This window comes from Thrips palmi, unplaced genomic scaffold (genome assembly GCF_012932325.1).
Source record: "Thrips palmi isolate BJ-2018 unplaced genomic scaffold, TpBJ-2018v1 HiC_scaffold_18, whole genome shotgun sequence".
Lineage (NCBI taxonomy): Eukaryota > Metazoa > Arthropoda > Insecta > Thysanoptera > Thripidae > Thrips > Thrips palmi.
The window spans coordinates 5,433,279-5,461,201 of NW_023144627.1; the positions used below are offsets into that span (position 1 = coordinate 5,433,279).

The 27,923-nt window shown below is 54.5% G+C and overlaps 1 protein-coding gene and 1 long non-coding RNA gene across 2 annotated transcripts; both read left to right on the forward strand.

Moving 5' to 3' along the window:
- Positions 1-1,219: 1,219 nt before the first annotated feature.
- LOC117645110 (fibrillin-1-like) lies at positions 1,220-18,056 on the forward strand. The gene is given in 27 exon segments (XM_034385027.1): positions 1,220-1,355; positions 1,639-1,834; positions 2,436-2,523; positions 2,802-2,973; positions 3,975-4,143; positions 5,502-5,611; positions 5,875-5,988; positions 6,312-6,566; positions 6,875-7,033; positions 7,205-7,342; positions 7,625-7,849; positions 8,407-8,616; positions 9,468-9,782; positions 10,045-10,305; positions 11,069-11,224; positions 11,227-11,277; positions 11,549-11,671; positions 11,990-12,130; positions 12,756-12,953; positions 13,548-13,685; positions 14,169-14,326; positions 14,604-14,700; positions 14,780-14,891; positions 15,054-15,193; positions 15,521-15,650; positions 16,442-16,694; positions 17,772-18,056. Coding segments are annotated over 27 exon segments (4,311 nt in total). The 5' UTR covers positions 1,220-1,309; the 3' UTR covers positions 17,928-18,056.
- A 7,017-nt stretch (positions 18,057-25,073) lies between these two features.
- On the forward strand, positions 25,074-26,939 carry LOC117645211. The gene is made up of 6 exons (XR_004587710.1): positions 25,074-25,218; positions 25,768-25,881; positions 25,969-26,147; positions 26,233-26,412; positions 26,498-26,669; positions 26,752-26,939. It is a non-coding gene; the product is annotated as an uncharacterized LOC117645211 (long non-coding RNA).
- Positions 26,940-27,923: the final 984 nt, after the last annotated feature.

The following is a 27,923-nucleotide window of genomic DNA, read 5'->3' on the forward strand; positions in this document are numbered from 1 at the left end:
ATTGAAAGTCATCAAAATTTATTGAAATTCATTGAAATTCTTCTCAAAATTCAGTATTGTGTGCCTGAAATTCATCAAAATTCAACTGAAGTTCATTCGATCTGTCCACTGAAATTTATAGTGATTTCCCCTTGCCAGAAAGTTAAAGGGAAGGTCACCCATGACGCACACTCGAAAATGGATTTCCATCGCCATTTCCATCCTCACTGCAGCGAGCCGCCTGCGACGCATTCTGGGCCGCGCCACTGACAGTCCATATTTGCATTGCCTAGGACGGTCTGCCACACTTGTCGCGTCTGTGAGCCAGGCAGGACCATGACAGGACCGCCATGGCGCGCCACGTGCTGCGGCGTTGAGGTTGGTCGCCCTGCGTTGCAGTCGCGGGGCACGTGTCTGTCTCTGCTCCCCAGCAGACTGATTCCGAGAGTCGTTTCCGTCGCTCTGTCTCCCTCGCACCCACACGGGACGCTCCATGCGTGCGAGAGAGGCCGAGCGACGAAGACGACTCTCGAAATCAGTCTGCTGGCGAGCGAGGCGGACAGACAGCCGGTTCGAACGCGGTCCCTGTTTGAATGCCGCATTATGCCCGCTGCTCCACCGCACACGTGGTCAAGGTCCCGATGGGGGAGATAAGAAGAACCGTGTCCTGGCACACCGTTTTCGGTGACGAAATTTCGGGGTGCCCTTCGGCGGTTTGCGATTAGCAACTGGTCAAGGGCAGCCGTCGCACGTGGCGCTGTTGGGGTGGCGGACAGAGGGCCGACTGTGCCGAGGCACGCCACGCACGCAGACTCACACCGACGCACAGTGGGCCAGAAGACCGGTGCAGGCGGCCCAAACTCTGGACGCGTTTTGAGCTCCAGAGTCGCTAAGCAGGACTCGAACCAAACGTGTGACCCCACCAATGGATTCCTCGTTCGGAGAGCAATCCATTGGTGGGGTCACACGTTCGGTTCGAGTCCTGTTTAGCGACTCTGGAGCTCGAAACGCGTCTAGAAATTTGTCCGCCTGGCCCACTGTGCAACGCCCCGCCGGCCGGCGGCTGGCTGGGGCTGGCTGGGGCAGTCCGGCTGCCGTCTTGTAAACAAACCCCACGCGGGCTGCGTCCCGGACCGCGCCGCGCCGCCTCGCTCCAACACACTGGCCGAATGCGTCGGCGGCGGGCTCAACTTGGGACGCCGCCCCGGCCGGCGGAGGGGGGAGCAGGGAGCACCATCCCCGCGCGTTGCGCGTTCGGAAATCTCTCGGATCAGTCAGTGGACGCCGTCGAGCCCCCGCGGAAGTGTGTGTGCTCGTCCGAGCGCTGGAGATGTACGCTCTCGGCGTCTTGCTGCTGCTCTGTGCCGTGTCCCGCGGTGAGTGCGCCACTCACGACGCACAGTGGGCCAAGAAGACCGGTGGAGGCGGTCAAAACCCCGGACGCGTTTTGAGCTCCAGAGTCGCTAAATGGGACTCGAACCGAATGTGTGACCCCACCGATGGATTCCTCGTTCGGAGAGCAATCCATTGGGGGGTCACACGTTCGGTTCGAGTACTGTTTAGCGACTCTGGAGCTCAAAACGCGTCTTGAGTTTTGGCCGCCGGCGCCGGGCTTCTGGCCCACTGTACGACGCGGGCCTTGACCGTGGAACTTGGCAGACCTCGTGCTGGCCGATGGGCACGGCGGCGACCTGGAGGCCGTGTTGTCGCGGTGCTGCTCGCTCGGCAGCGACTGGGCCAGGCAGAGGTCCTACACGTCCTGCTCCGACTTCCCCGCACCTGTGGCCAGTGTGTCCGGCGAGAACCTGGCCGTCTGCATCGCCTCGGCGGACATCTGCTGCCGAAGGGACAACCGGTGAGTTCACTGTAAAATATGTCTTACGGTGAAAGGCTACACCAACATATTATGGTGGGGATTTTCTCCATAACACCAACAAAATTCGTCAAAATATCTATAAGGTACAGTGAATTCTCAATGGTATGTTACGAGGTCAGCTGCACCACCATAATATGGAACATTTTCACCATAATATGGAGACTCTTCACTGTAGAACATTTAGAGTGTTTGAAAGGGGTTGAGAGATAGATAGACAGACAGACATGCAGACAGAGAGACAGACGAAAGAACGGATAGACCAAGGGGTGACCCATTGAAAAATTTTGTGTACAATGATTGTGTGATTGTGTAAGAATGTGCAAGATTTCTGGCGTTTCCTACTTACAGGCGTTTTTGCCACCTGAATGTGGAATATGGTCAAATTTTGTACAATGAATGTGGGAAGCTGTTACCCCCTCGGGATAGACAGAGAGACAGGCAGATAGACAGAGAGGCGACAGACAGAGTTTTAGTTTTGAAAATAAATTAATTGTTGGGGGGTGTACAATAAAGGCCTGAGAATAGGGGTGAGTTTTGTCTCAAAAATACGAACGGTCACTCTCCTCCGCTCTGCTCGCAGCAACACCCAGTGTCGCAGGGGTACCAACGCGGCCCTGGAGGACAAGCGCTGCACCGTCAACACCACCGAGTTCGGGGAGGCGTACAAGGTAGGAGTCCACCTTGCCGACCCACGATGCACCACTGTCGAAAGGGTTGCCAGCCTCAGCCCGCCTACAAGGCAAAGACCAGATATTGTGTAAGGGGAAGAAAGAGGTTGGCAACCCTTTCAACAATAGTGTATCGTGGGAGTTTTAAGCAGATGGTACCCTTGCACCTTCATTTGAACATACCTAGTTGCCTCCTCACTCCCAGACACCGAGGGACACCAGTGAAATGCAAGTGCCAGCCACTTGAAAGATTGAACCGGCGTTTTTTTTTGGCCCAGGACTGCTGCGAGGCATGCAAACTGGGCATGATTTCCGGGTCTCTGGGCGAAAACTGCCGGCTGAAGAGGTTCTCCTTCGGACTGCCTTGGGACGAGGCGTACCACGAGTGCTGTTCGGAGTCTGCGGGGCCGGCCCGGCCCAGCCCCACCAGCCAACCCAACGAACTCGTCCGTAAGTGCCCCGATTTAGAACCAATCACACACTGGTAAGACTAAGGCGTACTATTACGCCCTTCGTGAAGCGTACAACCAGTACGCCCTTCTTCAAGCGTACAAGAGTTCATGCGCTCGCCTTTCTTCCTATCTAAATGCATGGGGGAATTGCCTTGAAGCTTAGTTGTACGCTTGAATGAAGCGTACAACTACGCTTTAGTTTTTACAAACTATTTTGGGCCTCACTAAGAAAAGCAGCTTGTTATAACAAAGTATGTTGAAAATACATAAGCGTACAAAGAAAATAGTAATAACCGAACTATTTCTTCGTAAAACGAAGTGAATTAGTTTATATTATGTGTGCTCAAAATACTTCGTAATGTTTTAAGTGTGCACAGGGCAAAAACGCTTCCTGCGGCTTTTCCTGGAACTCACTAGAAATCACCTGTATCTTTACCATGGGCTACCTGGGAAAACCAGGAACCGTTTTTGCCGTGCATTCTCGACTTGAACCCAACTTGGTAACTGGGCAGCCGGTCCAGACTAAACGGACAGATGTTGCACCGTGCCGCGGGTGTTGCCCTGGTCAAGAACGGCCTATTTTTACCCGGCTGTAGCAACTCCCTAAGGGAACGTATACACACCAGCGGCGATTCCTCGAGTTGGTGGGTCCGTCACCGGCCAGCAGGCCTCAGGGTCAGTGCTGCCACATGACTGGGACAAAACGACGACAAGTCGACACTGGTAAAACTACGCTTCAAGGCAATTCCCCCATGCATTTAGATAGGAAGAAAGGAGCGCATGGACTCTTGTACGCTTGAAGAAGGGCGTAATAGTACGCCTTAGTTTTACCAGTGAATGTCGAAAGGGTTGCCAATGTCAACATGTTGCTGGTAACTTCTCGACAGCGAAGCCAAGATGTTGTCCAACCCCAACCCTTTCGAGACTGGTACACCCTGGGAATTTTTCCCCATCTTACGTGGCAACACTGCCCACGGTTCTTTGATTATCTGTCCGCAGCGTCCGCAGCCGCCGGCGCCCTCAACCAGACCCTGTGCGACGTGCTGAGCAGGGAGCTGTGCGCGCACGTCTGCGTGCCCACGCCGGGGTCCTTCCGCTGCGAGTGCCATCCAGGATTCGCGCTCATGCACGACGGCAAGTCCTGCGTCCTCAAGGGAGAGTCGGACGGGTGAGGAAACGATGCATGTGCCGCACAGTGGGCCAGAAGACCGGTGGAGGCGGCCGAAACTCCAGACGCGTTTTGAGCTCCAGAGTCGCTGAATGGGACTCGAACCGAACGTGTGACCCAGCCAATGAATTCCTCGTTCGGAGAGCAATCCATTGGTGGGGTCACACGCCCGGTTCGAGGCCTGTTCAGCGACTCTGGAGCTCAAAACGCCTGGCGTTTTGACCGCCTCCACCAGCCGTGTGGCTAGAGATGTGCGATCATGTTCGCATTCGAGCGAACTCGAACGAACAGCGGGACTGTTCGGTTCGCTCGAACCCGAACTCGCGGTGTTCGACCCCGAACTGTTCGAAAAAATGAACAGATTATGTTCATGCCTGAACACGCGACAGGTGTCGTTTTTGGATTCTTTGCATTTAACTCAGTAAATAAAAGACAACAGGTAACCCAACTACACCAAACAATAACTTTGTTTTTAAACATGATTGGTCCTCTCCACTGGTCTTTTTGATGTCTGCTTTGGGGTTGTTTACACTAGGTGGGTAGTGGGTGCTTCACATCACATGATGGTAGCGGAACGAATAGAAGGCGGAGGGGTAGGGGTGGTGCGCTCTCGTCTCTCAACTGGAACGGTCACCTCGAAAACAAATACAATATGGCTCCTTGTTTTGACTTGGTTATCCTTTAATAGTTTAACTTTCGTGTTTCTTTACTGTATATGGTTTGGTATGTTTTATGAGTATGGAATTCGGTTGGGAGGAAGGTTAGTTTGACCTTTCCTTTCACGTCACTTTGTTTATCTTTTTGTGAACAAGCTTCAATGCTCTAAGTCAAACAAAGTTAACCTCTCCATCCAGCAGGTATGGACTGAGCATATGCCTGAACTGAAGTGTCATGCTGAGTAAATATTTCATTCTTTACTATAAATGCATGTCTGGAATGCAGTATCTTATCCCTCAGATTTAAAAAGTCAATAATAATAGCAACAGTTTACGCAACCAACCATTGTGTGCCCCCATCCCCATCGGAATTAAACTTGAGCTTGCTGCGGTTTCTTGAATGATTGATTTATTCAGTTGTGATTTGTATCTATTTTATAACTACTCAATACTTGTCAAACTAGTTCAGTATTTCTTTAATGTTTGTGTTCGATCGAATCTGAACAAAAACCTTGTTCGTTCGGTTCGTTCGAGAAAATTTTGAAATTGTTCAGTTCGGATCGTTCGAAGGCTTTGGAAGTTGGAAGTGTTCATGTTCGTTCAAATTCGAACTCGGCTGTTCGCACATCTCTACGTGTGGCCCACTGCCCTGCCCCGCGAGTGCGACAGCGACAGCCTGCAGGACTGACTGCCGTGTTGCAGGTGCGCCACCAACAACCCCTGCATGCACATTTGCCGCGACACGGGGCTGGCCGTGGAGTGCTCGTGCCGGCCGGGCTACGAGCTGCAGCCCGACCACAAGACGTGCCTAGGTACGTCCGCCTACAGTCTGCATCTTGTTTGGCGGCCAAAGCTCTGGACGCGTTTTGAGCTCCAGAGTCGCTAAATGGGACTCGAACCGAACGTGTGACCCCACCAATGGATTCTTCGTTTGGAGTGCAGTCCATTGTTAGGATCGCACGTTCGGTTCGAGTCCTATTTAGCGACTCTGAAGCGCAAAACGCGTCTAGAGTTTTGGCCGGCTCCACCGGTCTTCTGGCCCACTGTGGGCGAGCTGACGGGGCTGCGTTTGCAGACATCGACGAGTGCAAGACGGGCGCCCACCTGTGCCAGCGCTCCACCTGCAGGAACGACCCCGGCGGCTACACGTGTGTGGGCAAGGACGGCGCCGTCGTCCTGCCCGCGTTCGGTGAGCACTTGAACTTGATAGGCTGGACCGCAGCATCCCATGGTTTGGCGGGAGAGACAGCCGACACAGCTGCACAGTGGGCCAGAAGACCGGCGGAGGCGGCCAAAATCCTAGACACGTTTTGAGCTCCAGAGTCGCTAAACAGGACTCGAACCGAACGTGTGGCACCACCAATGGATTCCTCGTTCGGAGAGCAATCCGTTGGTGGGGTCACACGTTCGGTTCGAGTCCCATTTAGCGACTCTGGAGCTCAAAACGCGTCTAGAGTTTTGGCCGCCTCCTCCGGTCTTGTAGCCCACTGTGAGCTGCTCCGCTTGTTGCAGACTCCTCCCCGCTGGACAACGCGCTGCCGCTGGGCTCGCTGATCAGCGGCGCCTCCAAGAGCTGCCCCACGGGCTACGAGTACAACGCGCAGGCGGGCGTGTGCGACGACGTGGACGAGTGCCTGCTGGGGCTGGCGGAGTGCCGGCGCCCCGAGGACTGCTTCAACACCGTGGGCTCCTACCTCTGCGACGGCATCCCCCAGGGCGCCTGCCCGCCGGGCTACGTCTGGGACGACGTGTCGCGCCGATGCGCAGGTAGCCGAGCGGCACAGTGGGCCAGAAGGCCGGTGGAGGCGGCCAAAACCCCGGACGCGTTTTGAGCTCCAGTCGCTAAACGGGGCTAGAACCGAACGTGTGACATCACCAATGGATTCCTCGTTCGGAGAGCAATCCATTGGTGGGGTCACACGTTCGGTTCGAGAACCATTTAGCGACTCTGGAGCTCAAAACGCGTCGAGAGTTCCGACCGCCGGCGCCAGTCTTCTGACCCACTGTGCGGCCGCTGCCGGCGCCCGAGGTCGACGGTTCGAAACTCACCCCATGGGGTGTGATTTTTCCCTCAGACAAGGACGAGTGCGAGGACGGCGGCAACGACTGCGACGAGGACTCGCACTTCTGCGTCAACACCCAGGGCGGCTACTCGTGTCTGGAGCGGACGCGCGGCAGGGGAAGCTGCCCGGCCGGCTACAAGAAGGACCCCACGCACCGCAGCGGCTGCAAGGGTGAGTAGGCCCACGGCCGTGAGGTGGAGGTTGCTGGTGGTTGCTGGTGGATTTGGTTTCGGTGACTGGTAGATTTGGTATTAGTGACTGTTGTGGTGTCTTGGTGATTCCGGTGGTGATGGTAAAGTGTTGTCGTGGTGGCGGTGATGGTCTTGGTGGCGGTTGGTACAGACGTGGACGAGTGCCTGGAGGACATCCACAACTGCGAGCCGGACAGGGAGGTGTGCCGCAACATCCAGGGCGCGTACGACTGCGACCCTCGCTGCGAGCAGGGCTACCGCCTGGAGCCGGAGTCCCGGACGTGCCAAGGTGAGTCTCCCTCAGCCTTCACGGAGGCGGTCAAAATCCCGGACGCGCGTTTTGAGCTCCAGAGTCGCTAAATGGGACTCGAACCGAACGTGTGACCCCACCAATGGATTGCTCTCCGCACGAGGAATCCATTGGTGGGGTCAGACGTTCGGTTCGAGTCCTGCTTAGCGACTCTGGAGCTCAAAACGCGTCTAGAGTTTTGGCCGCCTCCACCGGTCTTCTGGCGCACTGTGTGACGGTGTGCACGGCGTCCGCCCTGACGGTGTGCTTGTCGAGCCGCAGACGTCGACGAGTGCGAGGAGCGCGGCGCGGTGCTGTGCCCCGGCCAGCAGCGCTGCTTGAACACCCTGGGCGGCTACCTGTGCGCGCCGGGCAGCCCGCTGACGGACGGCCAGAGGGCGCCGTCACCGGGACGCGAACCAGCGACCTCCAGCACCTCGCCAAAGAAGCCCCCCGGGGTCTGCCCCAGCGGATTCAGGGTCGGAGCCAGTGCTGGACTCTGCGACGGTGAGCTGAGTTCACCACGCTGCTTTCCAGTGCTGCCACACGAGTCGCTGAAAATTCCCACGATGCACCAGAGTCTAAGTTGCCATCCTTGCTTGCCTTGGAAGCAGGCTGAGATCGGCAACCCTTTTCGACACTCGTGCATCGTAGGAATTTTCGGTCTCATTCCACGGGTTCCATGGGACTCGAACCGATCGTGTGCACTGTCAGAAAAAAGTACGGAAAAAGTACGGAACATGTCAGGTCAATAATTTGCCTGGACCGTCCGTACTTGCCAACTACGGAACGTTCCGTACCTTTTTTCCGTACCCATTTACATGGGTTCATATGGAGCAAGTACGGAACGTTCCGTACTTTTCTCCGTACCTCCGTACTATATTTTTCTGTACCATTTCCGTACAAAAGTACGGAATTTTTTACAGTGTGACCCCACCAATGGATTCCTCGTTCGGAGAGCAATCCATTGGTGGGGTCACACGTTCGGTTCAAGTTCTGTTTAGCGACTCTGGAGCTCAAAACGCCTGCGGGATTTTCGACCGCCTCCACTGCTTCCTCTCCAGACGTGAACGAGTGCCTGGAGGGGACGCACCGCTGCCAGCGAGGCGAGGACTGCGTCAACGAGGTGGGCCGGTACCGGTGCCAGCCCCGGTTCGCGGTCTCCACGGCCGCACCGGCCGCACCGGAAGCACCGGAAGTGGCTGCGACCCGGCCGCCTGCGACAGGCTGCGCGCAGGGGTACCAGTTCAGCAGGCAGCACCGCATGTGTGTCGGTGAGTACTTCGTCTGGGGCTCTCCTGCCCTACAATGCCCTCGACCCCTCTAACTCCGTGTAGCAACTTTTCCTCGCCCCCCTAAACCCCTTTACCACGCGTTCTAATACACCCACACCCTCTACATCCCTATACCCACTCTGTAACTAACCCACAACCTTTCTAACTCTGAAGTGTAGACCACTCTGAAACTCACCCTCGCCTTCGCTAACTTACTATACTACTCTCTTGCTCTCGCCCTCCCTAGTTTAAGTTAGTGAACGCAACAAGTCTTGCATACCACTCAAGTCGCCACCCTAACATACCGCCCATTCACAAGCCCCCAAGCTAATCACCCCACTCCTCTCTAACACACTATCCTACCACTCTCTAACCCTTTCACTACAACTTGCTTACTCACAACTCTACACCCTCGAACTCTCTAAACTGACTCTGTGACTCTCTTACTCTCTAACTGCTTTCCATGACTCTCTAACTCACCCAAAATCGAAAGGTGGTACACATGGTCTTACGAAGGCGGTATTCGTTTTACCGCCTTGCAAGTGTGGTACAAAAATTACCGCTCATTGAAGGCGGTAAAATTACCACCTTTCACCGCTGTACCGCCTTAAATTTCCCTCCAAACGGAACATTCAAGGCGATAAAACTGTGGAAGGCGGTAATTTACCGCCTTCAATGGGCGGTAAAATGAATACCTCACTTTCAAAGGCGGTAAAACGAATACCGCCCTCGATTGTGGAAATTTTACCATCCTTGGGTTTTGTGTGCTACCTCGGTGACTCTCTAACTCTCTAACTACCCCGAACTCTCTAACGACCCCGGTGACTCTAACCTGGCCGGCCTGCTCCCAGACGTGGACGAGTGCGCCGCCGGCACGCACACGTGCAGCCCCAGCGAGCAGTGCGTCAACGAGGAGGGCGCCTTCCAGTGCTCGCCGGCGTGCCGGCCGGGCTTCCGCGTGGTGGCGCGGCAGGGCAGCAAGCAGGACAGCAAGCAGGACGGCCGGCAGGGCCCGGCCTGCGAGGACATCGACGAGTGTGCCGAGGGCCTGCACTCGTGCCTGCTGGCCACGCAGCGCTGCCACAACACGGACGGCGCCTTCCTGTGCGAGGACGCGCCGCCCTGCCCCAGCGGCTACGTCCGCCGGCCGCTGGGCGGCTGCGAGGGTAAGCGCTCTCTCGCACTCATGGAGGCGGCCGAAATCCCAGACGTTTTGAGCTCCAGAGTCGCTAAGCAGGGCTCGAACCGAGCGTGTGACCCCACCAATGGATTCCTCGTTCGGAGAGCAATCCATTGGTGGGGTCACACGCTCGGTTCGAGTCCCATTCAGCGACTCTGGAGCTCAAAACGCGTCCGGGATTTCGACCGCCTGCGCCGGTCTTCTGGCACACTGTGCGGCACCGCGGCTGACCGCTGCTCGCTTGGCAGACGTGGACGAGTGCCTGCGGGTGCCGCCGCCCTGCCCCGGCGCGGACGTCTGCGTCAACGCCCCGGGCACTTTCCGCTGCGTCGCGCCGAGCAGGCCCAGCACCACGTCCACCACCACGACGACGACGACGACGCGGCGGCCGCCACCGCCAGCAGCAACAACAACGTCGACAGCAGCGAGAGCAAACAGGCCTTTGGCGGCGCCGCCCGTCACATGTCCGGCGGGATTCCGCTTCAGCGAGACGGCGCGACGATGTCTGGGTACTCGGGCATGAGCGGGGCGGGGGAGGGGGAGGGGAGGGGAGGGGGAGGGGAGGGGGAGGGGAAGGGCTGGAAGGGGGAAAGGAGTGTGGAAGGCTCTATGGTTTTGTGCGTGTGTGTGTGCGTGTGTGTGTGTGTGTGTGTGTGTGTGTGTGTGTGTGTGTGTGTGTTTGGGGAGGGGAGGAGAAGGGTAAGGGGAAGGGTTAGGAGAGGGGAGGGAAGGAGGAAAGGAGTGTAGAAGGCTCTATGATTTCGTGTGTGTGTGTGTGTGTGTCCACATGCGCGTGTCTCTGTGTCTGTTTTGACGCCTTGAATCGAAGCGCGCGCTCCTGTTGCTAGTGCAGTCGTGTGTATGCATGGCATGACGTCCAAAATGGTCTCGCCTTTTCTGTGTGGCAAGGCGGAGTGGGGTTCGCTAGGGGGGGAAGGGTGATGCGCACGATTTCGATCTGAGTGCATGCGATTTGCCTTTGCCATGGTTAGGGCTTTCCGCCACAGCTACTGCTGGGAACACGCTTTGCATTGCATGAGTGTCCTGCGCTCCCCCTCCTCTCTCTCTCTGTCTCTCTCTCTGTCTCTCTCTCTCTCTCTCTCTCTCTCTCTCTCTCTCTCTCTCTCTCTCTCTCTCTCTCTCTCTCTCTCTCTCTCTCTCAGTAATTCTTCGTTTACAGTCGTTTTGGCATTTTGCTTTCCTGCCTAAGCTAATGTTAACCTACTTGTTTGAACAAATTTTGATTTTAGCCTTTCTTGTGTGTTTTTGTAGACGTGGATGAGTGCACCGACACCAAGCTGCACATTTGCAACAACGTGACGGAAATGTGCATCAACGAACCCGGCGGCTACCGCTGTCTCAAGAAGGACACCGCCTCGCCCCCCGCCGCCCCCCTCGCCGCCCCACCGCCCCCACCGCCCCCGCGACCACGCGGTGCCAGCCGGGCTACACCTATTCCTTCCACAACAGGAAGTGTGTCGGTAGGTCGCACAGTGGGCCAGAAGACCGGTGGGGGCGGTCAAATTCCCCGACGCGTTTTGAAATCCAGAGTCGCTGAATAGGACTTGAACCGAACGTGTGACCCCACCAATGGATTGCTCTCCAAACGAGGAATCCACGCTCCGTTCAAGTCACAGTTAGCGACTCTGGAGCTCAAACCACCCCTCAAGTAGCCAACCCGTCGTGGAAGGCTCCTGCAGTCCGGTAGTTTGTCTCTTAAATTTTAATTTGAATTGCGTTTTGTTTTTGCAGACGACGACGAGTGCGTGAGGAACCCTTGCGACTCGAACCAGCGCTGCCAGAACACTGTGGGCAGCTACCGATGCGAGTGCCGGGAGGGCTACAGGAGGGACCCTGTCACGCAGGCGTGCGTCGGTGGGTGTCCCTTAGTGTCACGGCGCCAAACTCTCAGGGACTGTGTCGCACAGTGGGCCAGAAGACCGGTGGAGGTGGACTAAATTCTAGACGCGTTTTGAGCTCCAGAGTCACTAAACAGGACTCGAACCGAACGTGTGACCCCACCAATGGATTCCTCTTTCGTAGAGCAATCTATTGGTGGGGTCACACGTTCGGATTGAGTCCTATTTAGCCTACCGACTCAGGAGCTCAAAACGCGTCCGGGATTTTGACCGCACTGGTCTTCTGGCCCACTGTGCGTCGACTTGCATTGCAGGGTGTGTCTCTGCCCCTCAGACATCAACGAGTGCCAGCTGAAGACAGACGCCTGCGCGGCCACCCAGCGCTGCGACAACACCATCGGCTCCTACCAGTGCATCCGCCACTCGGGCTGCGGCACCGGATACACGCTCAACGCCGCCACCGGCGTCTGCGAAGGTCAGCCACCGACCGTTTGACCCAGTGCTGCCAAAGGCAAACATTCCCACTTTGCACCAGTGTCCAAAGGGTTGCCTACTGTACAATATCTTGGTTTCGCTACTGTATCAAGATGTGGTCTTGTTCAAAGGCTACGGTTGGCAACCCTATCGACACTGGTGCAAAGTGGGAATTTTCGGACTATTTATTTGGCAGCACTGGTTTGACACTTGCCTTCGAGCATGCGTCTATCGTTTTCCTTACAATGGTTGGCTGCGCTTTAACTTCAACTTTTCAGGCTAACCACACCACGCAACCAATTTACCCTAACCTCTCCACCCTTACCTCACCACCAACCTCGCCACACTAACCTCACCACCCTCACCCGCCACCCTAACCTCACCACCTTGACATCACCTAACCTCACCACCCTAACCTCACCACCCTAACCTCACCACCCCAACCTCACCACCCTAACACCACACTCTAACCCAACCACACCGCTCCCTACCACCACACTCTAACCTAGCCTCGCCACGGACCGACCCCTAACCCAACTTTTTCTCGCTGTAACCGTGCCTTTTGCATGCGCTCCGCTCCTTGCTGCGCGCCACGCTCCACGCTGCGCCCCGCCGGCCGTCCGCAGACGACAACGAGTGCGAGATGGGCACGGACAACTGCCGCGAGTCGGGCCCCACCTGGGCGTGCCGCAACACGCAGGGCTCGTTCCGCTGCGAGCGCAAGCACTGCGACGACGGCCAGGTGCTGCACGCGTCCGGCGAGTGCCGCCGCGTCGAGTGCGACCCCGGCTTCAGCGTGGCGCCCGGCACCGGCGAGTGCATCGGTAAGAACCACAGTGGGCCAGAAGACCGGCGGAGGCGGCCAGAACTCTAGACGCGTTTTGAGCTCCAGAGTCGTTACATGGGACTCGAGCCGAACGTGTGACCCCACCAATGGATTCCTCGTTCGGAGAGCAGTCCATTGGTGGGGTCACACGTTCGGTTTGAGTCCTATCTAGCGACTCTAGAACTGAAAACGTGTGTAGAGCTTTGGCCGCCAGCGCCGGTCGTATGGCACACTGTGCTCCGCCACGGAGCTCCCCGTCGACGAGCTCCCCACCGACAACGTCGTTGCCGAGGTCTCCGTTGTCACCGTCACCGAGGCCCCAGTCATCACCAAGCCCTCATTACGACCAAGACCCCAGTCCGGGCGAATTACTTCCTCGTCAACTATCCCCGGCGAGAGAATCGAAAGTCTAATCTGAAGTGGATGACTGTCCACTCAGCATGTGCGCCAATGTACTTACAGTAACACTGACCGCGAATGGGCATGGCACAGTTCGAATGCACCTACGACACTGGCATAACCCTAAATGAGAAGCATGCTTCAAGTTTATGAACTTTGTACAGTGTCCTCACTTGCATTTCTGGCGTTGCAGACGTGGACGAGTGCAGCATCGGCAGCCCCTGCGGCCGTGCCAAGCAGTGTATCAACACCCCCGGCTCCTACCTGTGCGAGTACCGCATCCAGTGCAGGCCCGGCTTCGTCCCCACACCGGAAGGCGACCGCTGCGTCGGTGGGTTCCTAACAGTGTGGTCACGGAAGTGGACAAAGATCCACACGATGCATCTGTGTCGGAAGGGTTGCCGACTACCTATGTGGCAACCCTAGCGTCACAGGGATCGCCGTTCAGACAGGCAATCCACACCAGGTGGAGCAGGATGGGTGGCAACCCTAGCGGCACAGGGAACGCCGTTCAGGCGGGCAACCCCCAAGCACGTTATGCTGGATGGGTTGCCTACCTACCAGGCGCTCCATGGCGGCACAGAGCGCCTTGAAGCAGGCCACCCATCTCACAGCACGTCGAATGGGTGGCCTACCCGCCAGGCGCTCCGTGCGTGACTCTACCCACTGATTCCGAACGTTGCCTCCGTCGCTCTGCCTCTCTCGCACTCAAGGGGCGTCCCGTACGAGAGCGAGAGAGAGAGAGAGAGAGAGAGAGAGAGCGCGACGAAAACGACTCTCGGCATTAGTCAAGCGAGCTGATCTCTGCCTGCAGACGAGGACGAGTGCGCCCTGGGGACGCACTCCTGCAAGCCGGGGCAGACGTGCCAGAACAGGGTGGGCAACTACCAGTGCCAGTGCCCGGCCGGCCACGCCCTGGACGCCAACAACGACTGCGTGGACGTCGACGAATGCGCGCGGTTCCCCCGACAGGTAAGGTCGCGGGTTCGAATCCCCGCCGCCGCGCAGTGGGCCAGAAGACCGATGCAGGCGGCCAAAAGCCCGGACGCTTTTTGAGCTCCACAGTCGCTGAACAGGACTCGAACCGAACGACGAATCTATTGGTGGGGTCACACGTTCGATTCGAGTCTTGTTTAGCGACTCTGGGGCTCGAAACGCGTCTAGAGTTTTGGCCGCCGGCGCCGGTCTTCTGGCCCACTGCGCACCGGGTGGACCGGAAGTTGAACTTAAACTGGTGTCTTTTCTGCAGGCCTGCTCGGACCTGGCGACCTGCGAGAACACCATCGGCTCCTACCGGTGCAACTGCAAGCCGGGCTTCAAGCAGGGCCGCGGCAAAAACTGCGACGGTGAGCTAGTTTCCACGTTCCATCGACCTCAACTTCGATTTAGCGACAGTGATGACGTCATTGTTGTTGTTCGCGCCAGACGTGGACGAGTGCGCTGAGACGCCCGGCCTGTGCGACCAGCAGTGTATCAACGTCTGGGGCGCGTTCCGGTGTTCCTGCAACCGTGGCTTCTACCTGCACACTGACAACAGGTGAGGCAAACCAGTGGCTGCCAAAATTCCCAATTCACAACAGTGTCGGAAGGGTTGCAGACAGGAGCCTGCCTAGCTTGGCTATCGGCCACGATTTGAGTTCATCCCAGCGCCTGGAAATTCATTTCTAAATTTGTATTGAAAATTTAATTTGTTTTCCAGGACCTGCGTTGACATCGACGAGTGCACGGTGAACAAGGACAGGCGCATCTGCGGCTGGGAATGCCACAACACGCCGGGGCACTACAAGTGCAGCTGCCCGCCCGGCTACCGCCTCGGCAGGGACGGCAGGAGTTGCTCGGGTAAGGGAAGTGCATCTGGGACAGTGGAAGTGGCCAAAACCCTCGTCCGGAGAGCAATCCATTGGTGGGGTCACACGTTCGGTTCGACTCCCATTTAGCGGCTCTGGAGCTCAAAACGCGTCCAGGGTTTTGGCCACCTCCACCGGTCTTCTGGCCCACTGTGCGACGCACCCTTGTCGAAAGGGTTGCCAATCTCACCCTGCGTGCAAGGCAACTTGTCGAGCCGAGGATGTTGCCTAGGCTGAGGTTGGCAACCCTTTCCACACGGGTGCGTCGTAGGATTTCTTCGCGACAATACATTCTGACTGTCTTGCCTGTCCTCCGCAGACATCGACGAGTGTGCCACCGGCAGGGAGTGCCGCGCACCCGGAGAAGTGTGCCTCAACATGCAGGGCTCGTTCCGCTGCAACTCGGTGCGCTGCCCCGACGGCTACAAGCAGGACCTGGCGCAGAAGAAGTGAGTACAGTTGGCCAGAAGACCGGCGGAGGCGGTCGAAACCCCGGACGAGTTTCGAGCTCCAGAGTCGCCATATGGGACTAGAACCGAACGTGTGACCCCACCAATGGATTGCTCTCCGAACGAGGAATCCGTTGGTGGGGTCACACCCTCAGTTCGAGCGCAAAGCACGTCCTGGATTTTGACTGCCTCCACCTGTCTTCTGGCCCACTAGAAAAAACGCACACAAATTCTTCACACTTATCGGTTATTTTAAAAACTTAAATGATGCGGTGGTGTTGGAGCGTTACGGACGGTACGGACGTGTGCGTTGAAGTCTCCACGTGTAACACTTTTCGGTCCAGTGAAAACTCCCACGACGTGGCATTCGTACATAACAGTGTATCTACAGTGGGATTCCATAAGAAGATACGTTGTTTGTCAGATGATCACTCAATTGGTGCATCGATTCTATGCACCGATGTCGAAAGGGTTGCGCCAAGCCCGGCTGCTCATCAGGCATAAGATCTGAGCTTCTTGTGACAGCACTTGTTTGCGGTAGAAAGAAAGCATCGAGGGGTGACCCACCGTAAAATTTTGTGTACAATGATTGTGTGAATGTGCAAGGATGTGCAAGATTTCTGGCGTTTCTGGCACACATGTTGCCTGAATGTGGGATGTAGTCAAATTTTGTACAATGAATGTGGGAAGCTGTTCCACCCTCGAAAAGCATCAGCTTCCAAACATAAAAAATTGAATATTTGGTGGCGCTGGCTGGGAGTTGAACCCGCGACTGCTCTGTCCCTCCGCAGCCGGTGCCGGCGCGCGGCGCGCGTCTGCCCGCCGGACGACACGGAGTGCCGGCGGCAGCCGCTGCTCATCACGTCCAACTTCATGTCGCTCGTGTCCAACATGACGATCCCCACGAGCGGCGTGCTGGACCTGTTCTTCATGCGCGGCTCCCCCACAGTGGACGCGCACACCACCTTCACGCTCGAGCTGGACGGCGCGCGCGCCCCCGCCGGCATCCCGCAGGCCACGCGCAACGACTTCCGACTCACGCAGGTTCGATCCCCGCCGCCGGCGGTTCAATTTTTCGCCTCTCTTTTTGCAAGTGCACAGTGGGCCAGAAGATCGGTGCAGGCGGCCACAACTCTAAACGCGATTTGAGCTCCAGAGTCGCTAAATGGGACTCGAACACTGTTAAAAAAAAGTCTGAAAATTCAGACTAAATTGGTCAGAAGTTATTAACAGACTTGAGAGGTCTGAAAATTGAGACCGTTTAGATGGTCTGAAAATTCAGAACTGGAGAGTCTTGCATTTAAGAGTTTGGTGGTCTGAAAATTCAGTCCTGTATGGAAATTGTTAACTGAAAGGTTCGTGACATGATAAATATGACAGGAAGAATCTCAGGTGTGTGTGAACTTCCAGAGAGGACAACATAGAGTAAAAATTGTGTTGAGGGAGAGAAGATCCTCTGAACTTTTCCCTGCCTTTCGGGAGGCCGGCCTGTGGCACCCAAGGAAATGGCGACACGGAGCCACCCGCGAGAGGTAAATTAAAATGTGGATTGTTCAACTCCCACCCATATTACGGAGATAAATCTTGCAGCAGAAAATGGTTCTCATATGGCCGATGAAGTCTTGTCAATTTGGAACTTTTCAACTAATATATTTTCACATTAGAAGCCTTTAAAACAGAAGTAGGTATGTTCCACAACATGCGCGCCATCTAGCGGACAAACGAAATCTTGGGTTGGTCTGAATTTTCAGACTTAATCATCTCAATTTTCAGACTGCGCTGGTCTGAATTCAAGTTCTGAGACGATCAGGTCGCAATTTTCATACAGGAAGGCTAAATTTTCAGACAAGCAGTCTGAAACAAGTCTGAAAAATAGATTCAGACCACCAAGTCTGACAAAAGTGGTCTGAATTTTCAGATTTTTTCTAACAGTGAACCGAACGTGTGACCCCACCAATGGATTCCTCGTTCGGAGAGCAATCCTTTGGTGGGGTCACACGTTCGGTTCGAGTCCCATTTAGCGACTCTGGAGCTCAAAACGCGTCCGGGGTTTTGGCCGCCCCCACCGGTCTTCTGGCCCACTGTGGTCGTGAACACTCGACGCGATGCTTCGGCACCCAGGACCGCGAAAACGAGGCCAAGGTGTCGCTGGTGCGTCCACTGTCGGGGCCCCAGGACGTGGAGCTGCGCCTCGTCATGGAGGTGTTCAGCGGCAACTACTTCGCCGGCCTCAACGTCGCCAAGCTCTACCTGTTCGTCTCGCAGTACGAGTTTTGACGCCCTCCCCCTCAGAAAATAAGCAATAAAAAAATTTAGTCTTAAGTTGGTGATGCTGCTGCTGTGTACAGACGAGTCGATACAGATTATTTTGTGCCGTGAAAAAAACGAAATAAACACGTAGCCGAAGTTGCCGCCTTTCTTGCTTTGCCGCGTGCCCCGCCGGGTCGCTCTGTCTCTCTCGCACTCACGGCGCGTTCCGTACAGGTGCGAGAGAGACAGAGCGACAGTGTGCCGGTTGTCATCCCAGGAACGCCAGGCATCCGAGGACCCCGACGACGCGCCGTCGGTCGCCAAGGCGTTCGGCCGGGCGTTCCATCCTTCTCGCACACTGGGTACTGAACGCCGCGAGGACGGGTTACTTCATGAATGAGATCTCCGGGTGGCGCACAGTGGGCCAGATGACCGGTGGAGGCGGCCAAAACTCGAGACGCGTTTAGAGCTCCAGAGTCGCCAGATGGGAGTCGAACCGAACGTGTGACCCCACCAAGGGATGCCTCGTTCGGAGAGCAATTCAATGGTGGGGTCACACGTTCGGTTCGAGTCCCATTTAGCGCCTCTGCATAGCTCAAAACGCGTCAAAAGTTTTGTCCGCCTCCGCCGGTCTTGGTCCACTGTGTGGTGTGGAGCAACGCGGGTATCAATTGGCCGGTAGCGTCTGTCTCTCTCGCACCTGTACGGAGCGCGCCGTGGGTGCGAGAGAGATAGAGCGGCGATACCCCGCGCTCGCGTTACCAGAGCGACAAGTCTCTCACACGCCGAGTGACGTCACGTTGAAATCATTGCCACTCGTCGCGTCATTGGTTAAATTTCCGACGCGTCGCCACTCTGCGTGCCAGAGGCTTTCACGGGAGTCAGCTTTGGCGAACGCACAGTGCGCCTGAAGACCGGTGGAGGCAGCCAAAACTCTAGACGCGTTTTGAGCTCCAGAGTCGCTAAATGGGACTCGAACCGAACGTGTGACTCCATCAATGGACTGCTCTTCGAACGAGCAATCCATTGGTGGGGTCACACGCTCAGTTCGAGTCTCATTTAGCGACTCTGGAGCTCAAGATGCGTATAGAATTTTGGCTGCCTCCACCGGTCTTCTGGCCCACTGTGGAACGCCCTGCGAACGCCCCATGAAACTGAAGGAGAGTTGCCTGCGGCAGCTCAAACATTGAACACAGTCGAAAACGACGAAAGGGCGCCAAAGTACAGTCTACAGAAGTCAAATTACATGGTATCAGGCGGTCTCAAGCACGTAAGGGAGAGTGGGGTAATTCCGGACGCTTTTTTTCTTTTTGGTCTTTGAGCTTGAATATGCTTCTTGGGTTAAATGTTATGACAGGAGAGTAAAGTATGGACCTTTACCTTCAAAATGGTATACATGAAAGCCAAATCTCAGCAACGGTTAGGGAGATATAGGCGCCTCACAAAAGCCCTGCACGTGTCCGGAATTGCCCCAGGCTGGGGTAATTCCGGACGACCTATGGGGCAATGCCGGACGACCTTAAAATTTGACACTACTCGAGCTTACTTTCGCTTGTTTTGATGTGAGGCATGCTTTTAGAAGGCGTTCAAGGACATTTGCTGCGAACTGAAGTGTTTGATTATTACTCAAAGCATATTATAAGGAATAATTTCTATCAAAACCCCTAAATTGACAACACAGTCTAAAGTAAAGCACTTAAACATAGCTGCAATGCTATTTTTCGTTCTTTCTGTATCCTTCTTAACGGTGGGGATGCATGTCCACAATTTTGAACCCACTACCTTAACATTATGCGGGACATTGAAGAAAATAACCCTTATTGTCCGGATTTACCCCACAGGTAGTGAAAACCTTTGATGTTCAACTGTAAGAAAACGGCGAGCCATACGAGCACTCCCGAAACGCTAAAGTAAAGTCCAATGACCATATAATATGATAAAATTTTAGTCATGGGACTGAACTTGACGGTAAGCTACGATAAGTACATGGAAATACGAGGGAAAGATGCAGCTTTTGCCTATTTTTGATGGTACTCAAATTTCGTGAAGCGACCACAGGCAAACGGTTTGACCTCCTACTTTGGCGATTTGGAATTCTCCTTTTAAACTGATTATCTTCCTCTGTTAGGCGGGCTTTTGAGTTATCTTCACTCAAACCCAGTGAAAATCGAAGTGTCCGGAATTACCCCGTGTCCGGAATTACCCCACTCTCCCTTATGTTGTAAGCTGGCCCACTCCTGCAATGCCGAAGAGGTGGCCTCACGGACGCATACCTTGGTGGGCTGCCTTGTTGGGGGCAGTTAGGCCCTTGACGGCGAACGCGCAATCACTCACACACACACACACACACACACACACACACACACACACACACACACTCGGTCTCACGCACACAGTGGTGTGGGCAGGTGTCCAGTGCATTGCTTGGCGCTTGGGTCGACATCCGGCAGCTGAGCCTGAAATGTGTAACAACACGTTTGGCCGCGCGGTGACCATGGTTACCATGCGGACGCCGTCCGCCGGAAGCAAATTCAATTCGACGTGTCCTACTGGTGCACTGTGGGCTAGACATGTGCGCCGACCGCATTTTCATCGGCGGCGGCGTTTGGCCGAAATTTAGCCGGCGGCGGCGGCGACGCCGGCGTCTGCGCCGATGTCTTGATCGGCGGCGGCGGCGGCGGCGCGGGCGGCGTGGTTGACTTAAATTTGGTCTATTTTCTCAATTTAAAAACATGCCCATGAAAATAAAACACAATTTGATGGACTAGTTCTTTAGGGTGGACTATTTTCGTTACAAAGGTAAAAATTAAGCAATTTAAACACTCCAATAAGAATTTGTTCTGGCGGCGGAGAACGTGCTCGTCGGGTTGCCTATCCCTGGGCGCTCGCTGCTGATGGAAATGCAAATATTTTGGGCATTTAAGGTCGCGACGCCGACGCCGCCGCCGATAAAATCATCGGCGGCGGCGCGGCGGCGCGCCGCAAATTTTTGGTCAGCGGCGGCGGCGTGGTAAAATTTGTCGGCGGCGGCGCAGCGGCGGCGCGGCGCACATGTCTACTGTGGGCCAGAAGACCGGTGGAGGCGGCCGAAACCCTAGACGCGTTTTGAGCTCCAGAGTCGCTGAACAGGACTCGAACCGAACGTGTGACCCCACCAATGGAGTCCTCGTTCGGAGAGCAATCCATTGGTGGGGTCACACGTTCGGTTCGAGTCCCATTTAGCGACTCTGGAGCTCAAAACGCGTCTCGATGATACCGTGAAACTCCTCTTTGGGACGAAGTGAGCTTACTCGACTGTAGGAGGAAGCATGCTGTTCTGATTACACGTAAAAAAAGAATTTGTTGTGGCAACGAAAATGTATGTTGATTTTGGGATAGCTAAAAAAAGTTGTTGGGCGTACTACCAATTTGTTGTCAGAACGAACATTTCGTTCTGACAACGAACTTTATCGTCAGGAGTACTAAACACAATAAAAATGAATGTTTGTACTCCTGACGAATAATTTGTCGTGAGAGCAAAGTGTTCGTTCTCACAACAAATTTATAGTACGTCTAACAACTTTTTTTTTGCTATCCCAAAATCAACATACATTTTCGTTGTCACAACAAATTCTTTTTTTCCGTGTACAATATAATGCGTCCGTCCACCATGACGACCCTCGTGTCGTCGCAGATGCGACCGCGGCCCGCGCACTGACCCTCCGCAACTCTTGCCCTCTCTATCTCTCTCTCTCTCCCTCCCTCTCTCTCTCCCTCTCTCTCCCTCTCTCTCTCCCTCTCCTTCCCTTCGGGTTAATGCCTTCGATGATGTCCGTTTGTCCATATTCCACGATGCAACTCGCCCGCATAATGTAGGCATTCTTCCGCACGCGACCTCTCCCTCCCCCCCCCTCCCTTCCCCTCCTCTCCCCCTCCCCCTCCTCTCCCCCTGGCCCCCCCCCCGCATTCCCCCTTCCCCCTTTCCCCTCCCCCTTCCACCCACACGCACGCACTAACCCTCTCCGCGCGTCCGCACCGTTGCCGCGCGCCACACCATTGCGTCTCCAACCGGTAAACAACGTAACTTACTCAAACAAAAAAAAATGAAGTTGTTTTAATATACGTTTTTGTTTTATTTTTTTGAAAATTTGGAAATACAAATTTGCATAAATTCTGCGTTGTTGTTGTCGTTTTTGTTGTTTCTGTTGTTGTTTAAATTGTTGTTGTTAGTTTTTGATGTTGCTGTTGTTGTTGTTGTTGTTTATATTGTTGTTGTTAGTTTTTGTTGTTGCTGTTGTCAGTTTTTGTTTGTTAGTTTTTGTTGTTGCTGTTGTTAGTTTTTGTTGTTGCTGTTGTTAGTTTTTGTTGTTGCTGTTGTTGTTCCTGCTGTTGTTGTTGTTCCTGCTGTTGTTGTTGCTGGGGCATTCGACGGACGGCGTTTGTCAAGGCGAGGGCATCGGGTGGGCCCCGTCCGATTTGATTGAGTCGCGTTGTCTCGGGTTGTCCACGCGCGCGGGCCTCGCCTGCCGTCTTTTGTGCGTTCTTTTGTTTCTCTTTGTTCCTCTCGGCGTCCGTCTCTCTCGTTCTCACGTTACACCAGGGGCGTTGGCCACATTTCAAACTAGATTAGAGGAGGATGGCGAGATGAATCGGCCGTAAGCCGTCGGACTCTGTTGCGCAATGCGCACAGTGGGCCAGAAGACCGGTGGAGGCGGACAAAACTCTAGACGCGTTTTTTGAGCTCCAGAGTCGCTGAACAGGACTCGAACCGAACGTGTGACGCCACCAATGGATTCCTCGTTCGGAGAGCAATCCATTGGTAGGGTCACACGTTCGCTTCGTGTCCCATTTAGCGACTCTGGAGCTCAAAACGCGTCTGGAGTTTTGTCCGCCTCCACCGGTCTTCTGGCCCACTGTGCGGGGGCGTTCCTCCACCCTTCCGCCATGCAAGCTCGCAGTGTGCCGTGCGGTACGCGCTGGGGACGAGCGCGACGTCCTCCGGGAACAACAAGCGAGTAACTGCGGCGGCGCGGCGCTGCGGTCACGTGGTTCTTCCCAGTGGCGTGGCATCCCGTTCGGCACCACTGCGTCGCCCAGCCGTTAAAATGACCCCAACGAGCCGTGTCAAGCGGACTGCACCCGGACCGCTCCGTCGCTGTGTCTCCCTCGCACCTACACTGGGCGCTCCACGAGTGCGAGAGAGACAGCGACCCTCGGGATCAGACTGCTACTGGGGTTTCTCGGCGGTCTGCCAACTGGACTTCATTTCACCATTTTCAAGTGTCAAAGGTACGTCAAATTTGTGCTCATCAGAGCAATCCATTGGTGGGGTCACACGTTCGGTTCGAGTCCCAGTTAGCGACCCTGGACTGGAGCTCAAAACGCGTCCGGAATTTTGACCGCCTCCACCGGTCTTCTGGCCCACTGTGAGGCGCCACCCGTCGCCGCTTTGCCCTCCATTGTGGCCGCGGGGCTGTTTTTCTGCGTCGCTGGGGAGGCATATTGCCCCGCGGACCGTGGCCGAGCCCTACAGTGCCGTGCCATGTCATGCCATGCTTTACAGTGGCGTGCCACGCCGTGCCACCGGATACGCGGACAACTGGAGGAGTGCCGCGCTGCCGCGGCGAAGGCGGCCACCAGAGCATGTCGACGCACGCGCCGGTCGCGCGCCGCCTGCACTGGAAGGCAGGGCGTGGCGTGGCGTGGCCACCCTCGCCGAGAGCCTCGCGGTGGTGGCGCACCTCGTGCCCTACCGGCCAGCAGCAGACTCATTCCGAGAGTCGTTTTCGTCGCTCTGTCTCTCTCGCACCTCCACGGGACGCCGCGTGAGTGCGAGAGAGACAGAGCGACGGTGACGACTATCGGAATCAGCTGTGCACCCTGGAGCCCAACCGCCGTCGCGGTCGACAATGCAGTTTTCTCCAGTAACGTTATTTGTGAAAATTTCGACATTGTCGTTTACGGTCCTTGACCTCTGTCCCTCTCGCTCTTTCTCGTTTCTTTGTCAATGTCACAACCTATCATTTTCCTTTCTTTACTCGGATGTCTCCACCAGCGTATCCGCCCCCATCCCTTCGGCTCGTGCCCGGGTCGCCCGGGCAGCTGTGGTGACCCTTGGCGACAGCTGCGGCAGCTTGGCGGCAGTCTGGAACCCTGGAACCACACCCGCACAGACTCTGGCAGACGAAGGGACAGACAGACGGGCGGACGGACGGACAGACAGACAGACAGACAGACAGACAGACAGACAGACAGACAGACAGACAGACAGATAGGCAGATAGACAGACGGACAGACAGACAGACAGACAGACAGACAGACAGACAGACAGACAGACAGACAGACAGACAGATAGGCAGATAGACAGACGGACAGACAGACAGACAGACAGACAGACGGACAGACAGACGGACAGACAGACGGACAGACCGCGCTGTGCCTATCAGACTGCGGGTGGCTCGTGTAATCTGGTTCGGGTCCACGCGGTCCGTGTCGGGGTGCTTCCAGAGCCCCCTCGGCCGCCCCCACGCCGCCCCACTGGCCACCTGGCGGGTCCTAGACCGGCCGACGCCTCCGAAACGAAACGCCCCGCCGCCGCCGTCTGGCGTCCCTCTCCGTCGCTCCCGCTGCGCGCCGTGACGCGTTTTGAGCTCCAGAGTCGCTAAATGGGAATCGAACCGAACGTGTGACCCCCACCAATGGATTCCTCGTTCGGAGAGCAATCCATTGGTGGGGTCACACGTTCGGTTCGAGTCCCATTTGGCGACTCTGGAGCTCAAAACGTGTCCGGGGTTTTGGCCGCCTCCAGTCTCCTGGCCCACTGTGGACGGGCCGGCCCAGGTGCGAGAGAGACGGACAGCAGGTGGGGCCGGCGCGTGCCGCTCCACCCTCCACATCCTCACGGTAACATCGCGACATGCGATTCTCTGTGGGCAAGTGTAGACTTGACAATTTTCTCCAGCGACATCTTGCGAATCTGCCGAGCCATTGCGTTTTGTCAAGCGAGACTTGCCAACTAGCAGCTTCCAACACAGCATTGCGGAAACGCAAGATCGAAAGTCAAGAGAGCGCTGGGATTCTGGGGTCATGCGAAAAGTCAAGTCTCCGGATGGCGTTCGCCCAGGTGCGGCTCGGCTGGGCTGGGCCCGGCGGGCTGCTACGTCACTGCTCACTACCCCCTCCCCTCCGCCTCCCGTTCCCCGTAGGCTGTCGGCTCCCCCCCTCCCCCTCCCCTCCTGCTCCCTTACGGTGGCCTAGCCTGTGGCATCTCTTGTCGGACGATCGGACCAGCACGGTATTCAATACCAATTTAAGATCGTTGTTTTGGAGGAATGAGAAGGTAAGTAATGTGCATTTGATTTATATTTTGTTTTAATATTTGTTTAAAATACATTTTTAAAATTGGAAACATTGACAAACGTTATCCGCGTTGGCTGTCTCGTCGCCTACTCTCGCCGGGTCCTTTCTTTAGTTTCATGAACAATTATTTATATGTTACCGTGAAGTGTTCGTTATTTTAATTTGTAGCAAACAGACTGTGTAATTTAAAGCTTTCGGTTTAGTTTCTGATTGGCTTGAAGTGAAAGAATGGTTGTTATCTGCTCCAAAGGAAACATAACCTCTCCAGCCATAAGTCCAAAAGCAATTTATTTCAGTACTTTTTAATCCTCATCGACTGTTGTTGCTATGTTTGTTCTATTTCTACAAATTCTAATTTCTTTCAAACAAATAAAATTGCCCTCAAAGTATTTCTCTTATCAAAGTCATTGGGTTTTCTTGAAAAATTAACACACTCTAGCTGGTCTTTTGCCCCCTATTTTCTAAACCTTATATTTTTAGTATGATAATACCTCTTCTCTTCGATACTAATTTATTTCTTTTGTTCTAGCACCCCAGAAAGTCTTGGCTGACAACTGCTATGTTTGATATCTGCCTTAAGTTTGGTTAAAGCCGGCCCATCCAGAGCTTCTCATAATTTATGTCATTACTCTTTAATTACAATGTAAGTAATCCGCTTTTCCACTTATTTTTGAAGAACTCTTCATACTGTTGTCTTGATTTGTTTTTAATTTATTTTACTAAATTCTAGGGTTACATTGAAGAGGCGGCATGAAAATGATAATTCGATTATAATTGAGAACCCCACTTGTTGTTTGAAGTGGGCGGCAACAGCTCAAGAACATAAAAATATGTCTGTTCTGGACTTCCAGTTATTGACGGAGTCACTAACTTCATTACATCTCCTTTTGTTTACAATTTTAGATAAATGTAAGTAGACTCATCTCTTGTTTCACCCTATCTTATTTAAATTATGACTTATCTGATTGTTTTTCTTTTAATCTCCTCATTTCAGACAAGTAATTTGGAGATGGAGCAATATGTGGCCCTCGTTTATGATTCTGGACACCACATTTTGGTTTTGAGTTGCCCGAAGCAGTCACTGAAGACTATTTTTGTTTTGTTCTGATCTCAACATTGTCGATAGAGTCCAACTCATCACTGCATCTTCTTTTATGGACTATTTTTATAAAATGTGAGTACTCTCCTCTTCTATTTAATCATAACATATTTAATTGATTAATTTATTGATTGTTTTTCTTTTATTGTCCTCATTCCAGACAACTTATCAAGAAATGGAGTAATATGTAGTTATGGATCACCACATTTATAACTTCATGTTTCCCGCAGCAGCCACTGAAAACAACTTTTGTTTTGTTTTGATCAGGACATGTCCACAGTGCACAGTCCACTTCATCACAACAACTATTTTATGGAATATTTAAACAAAATGTAGGTAGATTCTCCCCTCATGTTATCATTACTTACATAACATGCATTTATTTTATTTTATCTTTGATTTTCCTCATTTCAGACAAGTGGTGTAGAGATGTCAATATCAACCAACATTCTGCATGAACTATTTCAGCGAAATGTGAAAAATCTTTGTGTTTAGTTAAGCTACAGTACACTTTTCAATTAGAACTTTCTGCCAAGTTTTCTTTTTAACTGATGAAATTAATTACTGTGTTAACTACATCAATAAATGTACATTTCAATCTCGACCCATTTCTTTGCTAAAAACCCCGCCACGGCCGCTAGAACGGCAAAAGTACGAATGCAGAAACGAGAGCGACCAACCGCCAAATGGCGAGAAAGCAGTTGCAGATAAGTCAGAGAGAGTATGAGAATAGGCAACAGTGCGTATGCAAAATCCACATCGACCGATCGCCGAACAGCGAGAACGGGCAAGAAGAAAGGCGACCGAGCTGCTGACGATGGCCGAGCGGAGACTTGACTTTTCCCCAGGCCGCACTGGCAGAAGTGGTGGGGGGAGCATGCTAATCCTCCGGCGCGCGCCTCACGGAGCGGGCCGGGCGTGGCCCGGCAGACGCCGGAGACTTGCGTTTTGTCGAGCGCTCAGCGGAAAACAACCCAGACTGCGGCTCGCCGATTGGCAAGACTTCGGTTGCCCATCTCATTTCTCCAGACCTCTCTTGAGAAAAAAAGTCAAGCAATGCCTCCGATTCTTGTCACCTGGAAGGTCTGGAGAAATCGCATGTCTCGGTGTTACCGTGCTCCCCGTGGCGGAGGAGGCGGACCCTGCGGCTGTGTGTGTGTGTGTGTGTGTGCAGCGCGTAATGATGGGTTCGAGGGGGCGAGGCTGGGGCGAGGCCTTGGTTACCTTGGCCGAGGCCGACCCCCGAGTGCTTGGCCGGCCGGTACGTTACCTGGCTTGGATGCTGTTATACACCGCATCGAAAAAAACGAACACACACACACACACACACACCTACTCACACACGCACACACCTACACACACACACACCTACACACACACCTACACACACACCCACACACACACCTACACACACAAACACACACCCACCATGTGGCAAAGGGCGGCAGCAGAGATCCGCTCCTATCGCGGTAATATTCTACTAATCGTGCCATTATCTCGGCGGTCCTCTGCGAGGCCCTCTCCCTCCTCCACTGCAGGCGCAGCACGCGTGCGCGTGCGTTCGAATCCCAGCTGGCGCTCGCGTG